This window comes from Tinamus guttatus, unplaced genomic scaffold (assembly GCF_059628265.1).
Source record: "Tinamus guttatus ecotype Peru unplaced genomic scaffold, ASM5962826v1 Tinamus_guttatus_pri_ptg000010l, whole genome shotgun sequence".
NCBI classification, from domain to species: domain Eukaryota; kingdom Metazoa; phylum Chordata; class Aves; order Tinamiformes; family Tinamidae; genus Tinamus; species Tinamus guttatus.
Window position 1 is genome coordinate 808,832 of NW_028288544.1, and position 8,795 is coordinate 817,626.

General features: G+C 47.4%; 1 protein-coding gene across 1 annotated transcript in view; it reads left to right on the forward strand.

Annotated features, from left to right (window-relative positions):
* The window catches only part of CDC40 (cell division cycle 40), a 34,991-nt gene extending 34,117 nt beyond the window's left edge, over positions 1-874 (forward strand). The window contains exon 15 of the mRNA XM_088522385.1: positions 398-874. Coding sequence (XP_088378511.1) covers positions 398-575 — 178 coding nt within the window. The 3' untranslated portion in view covers positions 576-874. The remainder of the gene's footprint in view (positions 1-397) is intronic.
* Positions 875-8,795: the final 7,921 nt, after the last annotated feature.

Here is an 8,795-nt window from a genome sequence, read left to right on the forward strand (position 1 = left end):
GCTCGGGAACAGTTTCCCTGCAGCTTTCCTGCTGTATAAAGCTTTCTTTACTTTGAAAACCAGAGAATGACCTCAGCGAAGGGGGAGGAAGGAGTGGAGTGTCTGTAGATGTGAGAGAGGCTCCTGGCACTCCCTCCTTTCCTCACGGATTCAGTGCAGTTCCAGCTATGCCTGGTGCAGTTGCGGTGCTCAGCACATGCACCCGGCGGTCCGTGAGCCGCCCTGTGCGGAACAGGCACTGCTCAGAGCGCAGCACAGTGCTCCTTCCCAGGCAGGAATGATTTTGGACAGTCCCATGGGAAGCTCATTGGGGGAAGCACTTTTCCCCTGCTCACTATACAGTGATAACGAGAGCACTTGATAACAAGAGCTTTTATTCTAATCCTTTTGAATACAGCTATGTGATATCCGGAGATGCAGATGGAAAGCTTAACATCTGGGACTGGAAGACAACAAAACTCTACAGCAGGGTGAAAGCCCATGATAAAGTCTGCATTGGTGCTGTCTGGCACCCGCATGAAACCTCCAAAGTCATTACGTGCGGCTGGGATGGCCTTATTAAACTGTGGGACTAAAGAGGGTGCTACAGAGCTGAGGTTGTACGTCTGGCTGACATCTGAGATTTGAGGGAATTCTCTTCTAAGGATGGGTAGACATTTGTCATACAGCTGTTCTCAGTGAGCTGTATATATCCTCCCCAACACAGGAGATCTTCGTGACAGAAAAATGGACTGGAAAAAATATAGATCTAAGTATGACCTCCTGGGTGTGAGAGGCTGAGGTCAGTGAAGCATGCAGCATCAAGTGTTAGTTTGTCATGTCACTCTTCTTTTGTGCAAAATACTTTTGTAAAATAAAATAATTTTAAGAATTTTTTTTGTGGTTTTGGGTGTCAGGTGTGCGTAGAGTTAAAGGATAAAACCAGTGGTTGTATAATTACATGCTGTAATTCAAAGGACAAATCTTTGATAGCTAGCAATGGAGCTGGAAAAGATGCATTTGTTTACTGCCTTTTTTGGCAGTATTTTGTGGTCCCCCAAAGTCTTCTAACTTTAGAGAACAGAAAGCCACTTGCTTGCTAAGATCTGCTCATAAACAGCAGAAATGAAGAAATCATCAGAAGCTTGCCTTCAGTTAAGCTGTAGGCACTGCAGGCTGCATTGCTAATGTTTTTTGTCTGTATTTAGAGTTAACACTTGCACTGTGCTCATCACTAAGCTTCCTCTTTGCAACTGTTCCTCAGATCGAAGGTTTTCCTTGGAGTTGGTGCTCTTTGGCTGTGTGGTGATGTTCTTCTCTTTCCACATGCTGTTAAGTTCTAATAAGCATGATGAATATTTTGAAAGAAAAACAACAAAGTAAATCTCTCTTGTTCAGTCTGGAATACACTGTATTATAAGCCCCACAGAGTTTGACAAGTTAATGTATATAGATGTCACTTTTTCTCCTTAAAGAACTTATTTTTAATAAATCTTTTTATAAAAAGTCTACTTATCTTTACTGAATCCTTTCCTCGGGCAGTGTCCACATAACACATTTCATAGTATTTGGCCTTCTAATTTCCAGTTGTACCAGAGTTCAGATAAACTCCTTTCTTGCACTGTTCATGCAGAACTAATGCAAATTGGAAGCAGGAAAAGATCTTTTAAGCTTCATATCTGTTCTTAGTTTGAGCCCATAGTGGAAATAAAGAAGAGGTGCAACAGCTTTGTCCCGTGGATCAGTCTTTAATCAGAGTTCTGAATTGTGCTATATTGTTGTTTACTAAAAATCCAGTCGCTGTTCCTTAGTTATGACAGATAGCAAAGGAGTAATGGCCAAAAGGAGCAGTAGGGTGGAAGGGAAGGCACTTTGATAGTAAAATTATGGTAGCAAAATAAGCCTCTTAAAAAAATAATAGCTTTTGGAGGTTTAATCAACAAGTCTGTTTTATTCTTTCAGAGAGTGCAAGCTAAATTTAGGCATGTGTAAGTGAACCTGAAGTTTATGCACTTTAAACCAATAGCTCATGTTCTTTCTACTGGCTACTCAGTCCATCACCTACATATATCAAATTTGCATTTATTTTCCTTTTACTTTCCCATCTAGGTAATCTTGTTGTCTGTCCGCATGCTGTGTAAGGAGGTAGTGGGCTGAAATAATTCAGAATGTTTTCTCTTCAAATGCACTTCCTAATTAGATCGGTATTAACAGCTTGTAAGTATAGGGAATTGGGGAGGAGATAGAAAAATAAAACAATTTTCCAGGAATCTTCTATATTAGTTTCTATATCTGAAACTTTTTTTTTTTTTTTGGTTACTATATGTTTAAAAGCATTTAAAGTGTAATGGCACAAAATGTTTGGCACCATAGTTGGTGCTATTTTCTATATATCTCCTATCCAGTGGAACTTATTTCCCCGATATAAATATATGAATGCAGTACTGGACTAACCTTCTGTGAGGAAGAAAACTAAGAAATGTTGACTCAAAAATTCTGCTGGAGCTCACGAATTCAGCTTAAATGTTTGCAGAGAGCCCCAACTCAGAATTCCCCTGGAGGCTTGCAGATACTCCCTTTGTCCCTGACTGCTGCTCCCGGCCTTAATCTCCTGTGGAATTTCCCACATCTGCACTGAAGCCCGAGGCGGGTTCTTATGAGCGTAATTCCCTCTTGTCAGCTTTGAAGTCATGAACTCCAAAGCTCGTGTTGTCAGCAGCTCCACTCTGCACCACCATGGACTGCAAGTGTCGTCGCGGCCTGAGCCCGGACTTGCATTTCCACAAACCACCTGGGCAAGGGTTTCTTTTGGGGGCTAATTAGTTCCTGTCATGCCTTTCCCTCATCGTCCAGTTTCGCGTTTCGCCAGAAATTGGTCCCTTGCAAATGTTGCTCAGAGCCAATCCGGGCAGAGACCTCTGGGCCGAGCTCAGTGTGACAGCTGAGAGAGCCAGGGAAAAGCAGCTTCTGGAGAACGGGGAAAAGCTTCTCTTGAGTTTCCCCAGTTCGCTGTCCTCCAGCAGGAGGTGGAAAATGCGAGGAAGTAACCGCAGATGGAGAGGGGCATGTGAGGGCAGCGCATGGGCTGCGAGGGACGCAGGGAGTCCACGGGAAGTGCAGGTAATTCCTTCCCCTTCATCTCGCGCCTGTGGCTCTAATGGATGAGGTGGCAGCTTGCTGACACTTTTATTTGTTCCAGTTAATGTTTGCAGCTGGGATTTGAAGTAAGCCATCTCCATCAGTCCTGGAGTTCTGCCTTGGAAACTCGATAGCTCTTCTGGCCTTGTGCCGTCTTTTCCCTGGCCGTTTTTCACGTGGGAGGGAGGGGGTATCCCATGCATCCTCATGCAGCCGGCTGGTGAGAAGCCCTGGCCTGAAGCAGATGTCTTGGCATCTGTTTTGCACAGAGCTTATAAGCGTCCACAGTAAGATGGGGTTGCTCAGTCTTTGCCCTCATTCAGAGGAACAAATATCCAAATTACGATACGTCCAGAAGGAGGACCAAATACCTAAATTACAATACGTCCAGAAATTTCTGAGCTCAGCTTGTAAAAAGCCAGTATTTAACAACAGGCAGATGTTGAGCGCACCACGTAGCATGGCTGCCTTCCAGGACCGATTCCAAGGGAAAGCCCTGCGGATCCCGCAGCGCAGCACCAGGCCGCGCGCTCCTCACCTGCCAGCCGCTCACAGAGAAGCCTTGCTCGCTTCGCCGCGACGCTGCCCGAAGGCTTCGTGCACTCACCTCTGAAGCACGTCCAGATGAGTCTGCATCACCTTGGGTTGGAGATGCTGGGGGAGAGCAACGCGAGCCCTCGCGGGAGTCATCGCAGTGACAGAAACGACGGTGCTTCCGAACACGGGCACAGTTACCCCGTGGGGCCTCTGCGGCCACTGCTCCCCAGCTGAACACTTCTATTGCGCAGCAGGTGTCTCATAAAGCAGCATAAAGCAAACCAAAAATGAACTGTGCTAGAAGAGCTGCACCAGCTTCATGCCTTAGCTTACACCAGCGTAATTTCCTTATGCTTAAATTTCTTAGCACAGGCTAGTTAGCTTTAGAGAACTTTCCATTTCGCTTCTGCATCCTTATCCAGTATTTTTCCTTTGGCTCCTCCAACTATACTCTGTAAAACATAATCCTTTCCAAATAGTATTTACTCAGGGGATGAAGAAGGAAGTTGCTCTCTGAATGAAGTCACTTGTCAGACAAACCATCTCCAGTAAAAATAAGCACGTTCTATTTCCCCAAGTTTTCCAATTCATGCTGGGTTTTGCTGCACCAATTTCTTGGTAGCAAACTCCTCACTTTCTCCCCCTTGATCCTTACTGAGTACTAGTGAGTTTGCGTTGCAGGCATTGTTTTTTCATATTCCTTCCAATTCCTTCTTTCCTTGACTTAAAATTAATTTTGTCAACTGCCCATAGAAAAGTCCCTTAGCAATTTAAAAATAGCATTTAAATATTACTGTGCCACTGACCTAAATCAGAAAATCTTCCAATTCCCAGCTAAGCTGTAAAGTTGAAGGCGCTCTCATGTGGTCAGTATTGCTATCATATAGAAGTAAAAATGGGTTAACAATCAAGTATATAGCTTTGTAGAGGCCTTGTGTTATTTTTTCCAATATTGAAAAATAAATTGGTATTACAGGGTAATATTTTCTTCTTCTTCTGTTTGAGGAAGGAAATACTTTTATTCTTCCCTTGCTGCCTATGCAAGTGAGCAGAGAGCGAGAGCCATAAAAATCTCTCCAAATGTAGGTCAGCTCTGAATTTTCATCATCCTTAAAACAGGCTAACACTGACTGCAATTAAATGTCACATCGTCTTAACATGTGGGAATAACTCAGGAGTAGTTTCCTACTAAATAACCCTGAGGATCCTTCCAAGGGCAAGGGAATATCTAATGAAGCTCACAAAAGGAAAGTTTCTGGACAAACTAGTACAGATTAGGGCTTGACCTGCTGGAAAGCAGCTCCACAGAGAGGGATTTGGAAGTCCTGGATGACAAGAAGTTAACCATGAGGCAGCAATGTGTCCTTGTGGCCAAGAAGGCCAATGGCCTCCTGCTCTGCATCAGGAGGAGCATTGCCAGCAGGTTGAGGGAGGGGATCCTGCCCCTCTACTCAGCTCTGGTGAGCCTGGAGTATTGCGTGCAGTTCTGGGCTCCACAGTACAAGAGGGAGGTGGAGCTTCTAGAGAAGGTCCAGCACACGACCATGAAGATGATTAAGGGGCTGAAACATCTATTGTTTGAGGAAAGACTAAGTGAGCTGGGCCTGTGTAGCCTGGAGAAGATTGAGAGGGAATCTTATCAACAGGTACAAATACCTGAGGAGAGAATGTAGGGAGAATGGGGCCAAACTCTTCTTGGTGGTGGCCAGTGATATGACAAGGGGTAATGGGTACAAGTTGAAACACAGGAAGTTCCACCTCCATGTGAGGAACAACTTCTTCCCTGTGAGGGTGCCAGAGCCCTGGAACAGGCTGCCCAGAGAGGTTGTGGAGTCTCCTTCTCTGGAGATCTTCCAAACCCGCCTGGATGCCACCCTGTGCCACGTGCTCTGGGTGTCCCTGCTGGAGCAGGGGGGTTGGACTAGATGATCTCTGGAGGTCCCTTCCAACCTCAACCATTCTGTGATTCTGGAAAACCAGATGGTCTCAGCTGTTGAATAATTCACCAGAGAGAACGAGTGCTTTTTCTCCAGGTGTACTACTAGGCGTTATGTCTTGTTGGCATCTGCCAAGAGAAGCCAGGCATGAGGGTTTTTTTCGGTGCTTTCTTTGATCTTTCACAGATTGAGTGGTGTCCCACCTGCTTGTGAGGAGCAACCTACCACCATTCACAGATGTGATCAAAGATCAGGCCTGCAATTGCCTGCAATAAACTTGAGGTTTTGGAGTGCGACAAGAAGTCAGAAAGGCATGAGCCTTTTTTGTCTCCTTTTTGGTCAAATTTTGAGACCTCCAAAGAAACCCATCTGGTATTCAAAACAGAGGCCACTCATGTTGCAGTATCAGGTCTTAACAGTGTTACTTTAGGGAATTAAAACGTACTCTTATCCTGTTTTTTACCATACCACTGGCCAGTAACAACCAAGTCCTGCAGCAGCAGCCCCAGCCCTGCAGCCGGCTGAACGCGGACGGCGTGTGGAAGAGCTCTTGGTGTGCGGTGCCCTGCAGAAACATGGCGCACGGGCCGGCACAGGCCACGGCTGCACGAACCGCAGAGTGAGTGGCTACGAGATGGGGCTGGAGCTGCACGTTGGCCAGGGAGCACCCAGTCCTTTCCTCCGAGTCGCCACGGCCCCCGTCGCTGCCCTCCAGGATGCGGCCTAGGGGCCCTGACACAGGGGAAGGAAAGACAAGAGGATTTGGGTCGTGCCCAGTCCACAGGCAGCCTGATGGCAAAGAAAGTGCTTTTAAATAAGGTCCAGGCATCAAGGGTTGGGAAAGATGGGGATTTAAGATTTGCTATTTTATGTAAAAGAGGTCAAGTTAGCAGACAGGGTCAGGACACAGAGGCAGGTTCTCCAAGGGGAAGGTTGTAACTCCTCTTTGGTAGACCTGAGATAGAAAGGAGCAGCTACTGCACAGAATAAGAGCTGTTCATTTTCTCCCATAAGATTACGTAACGGCCTCCAAAATGACAAATGGCTTTCATCTAGGCTGTATCCTAGATAAGGTTTCTCTAAAAATTACCATAGTTATTAGAATCTTGCCTTGCAGCAGAAATATTTACCATGGCCTAAATTGTTGCTGATGCTACTTAGCTGTCATGAGCAAGACATGAGCTCAGCACATGCCCAAACGCAAGTATCAGGAAAGGAAGAACCAGGGTAGCACTCCAGCCCCCTTCAGTGATTAACACAGATACGGCTGCTTTCTTCTTCAGAGCAAAACATGATGAAATGCCTGCCTCCCTTTGGAATTTCAACCTCCGAAAGGGAGCACATCATCTGTTTCTTAACCACTATGTCTACTTCATGAAGTACCAGTATGAAATGAATAAGTAAGTTACAGTGTAATTATTTGTAGGCTAATCAAGAGCAAAAGCCCATGTGGTGCATAAACAGTATTTTTTATGCTCTATTAATAAATCAGGGCTTGCCCTTGGGCTTTTGCCATCTTGTTTCTTTTTTTCTTTTTTCTTTTTTTTTGACAAATGGATATCCAGCCATCCTCGGATTACGGGTGCTTGTTCCAGCAAGTCGTATATTGGGAATGGAGCACCATCTCCTGCATTTGAACGGAGCCCCTCGCAGCCCTGTGTTCTCGAGCCACCTGCACACTCACTGCACGCTGGCCATGTCTGCGCTGCTGCTGTTCAACTCTCGCTGCTTCCAACGCAGGGCAGCTGCACCCGAGCTGCCCTTGGCTTATGCCAACTCCCAGGCTACGCCTGGGATGTGTCCACAAAACTTGTGTCCAGGAGCTTTCTGATTTATCCAGTAGCTGCTCCCAGAACCTGTGGAAGCAGCTGCGGCTGCTTCAGTTACTAGCACAGACTCAGCTGCCCTCATCGCCCACCAGCAGTCCCATCCCCTTTTCCCCTGAGCCAGGCCACTAACAGGCAGCAAGTGCCCTTAGAGTTAACTTCCCCTTCAGCACAACCTAGTGGAACTAGAGTGGACGCATTTGTTTTGGAAGGAAATAAAAATGGGATCAGAGAGGTAGTAAATTGGACTTTATACAACACTACAAGGCACTGTCAGTGTGACGGAAGGCAGAGGATTGAAAACCAGAGTGCATTTTTTTTAAACAAGAAAGTGTTGAACATCTCACCCCAAGTTAAACTTTCCATCGCGATTCGGGGGTTGATCTGACCTGGCTGCGAGAGGGCACAGAGGCAATGGAGGGTTTTGCCCCTCTTGCCTCCCAGCCTGAGGTCTGGGGCTTACATGGCCAGCAGGAGAACTCCCAGTTTGCTCTGTTCAGGTAGTTCCAGGCCCTGTAGAGCTGCGCAGGTCCTGGCTGAAAGAAGGGCCAAGGCGGCTGCTCCCCGTGCCCATGGAACAAGGAAAGGAGAAGGAGGAAGAGGAGGGACTATGGCCTCAGCAAGGGCACTGACCACTGCTCTCCTCTGGGATGGAGACGGAGAAACCCAGGGGATGGAGCAGTTTCTGCTGCAGGGAGAGGCCTCTGCCTGCCCAGGGTGTCAAACGGAAACCAAAGGAAGATACCAAGTGCATATATCAAACGTGTGGGAATGGTGTGATCTGATTTAATGCAAAATTCTATAAAAAACATAAAAAAGATCCTGCTATATGCTTTTCAGCTCCTGCCACGAGCTCCCTAAGCTCCCCCCTTGCATTGCACGTAACCCACAACGGGGCCTGCAGTGCCACACAGGACACCCCTAGGTGACACCGGGATGGAGCTTCCTGGTGTTCGGGAGAGCAACCGGGGCCAGGGCAGTTCTGTGCTGAGGAGCTCGCAGGCATCCAGAGGCAGCCCTGGAACAGGCACATTGCAAAACACCCAGCTGCACCCCAAACCGGCCGCATGGACGAGCCCAGCTTTCCCAGCTCCTTTACATAACTGCTTCTCTAGCAGAAGGACCACTTGCTGCAGCCACGGCAAGAGTGGTTTCAAACAAGCAGCTCCAAGAGCAGGCGCGCAGGGGAGCCCTGTCCTCTGGTGGCTGGGGAGGGCTTGCTCCAATGGCAGCGTCTCCCGCTCGGTAGCGCCCGTGTCCCCCCGTCCTACGCGCGAGCAGCGCTCGACTCACGTCCTGCGGTGCCTGCGCCCCCACGGCCTCAGGTCAGAGCGCTTGGAGGCTGCTTGACTGAACAGCTTAATGAAACATGCAGGAC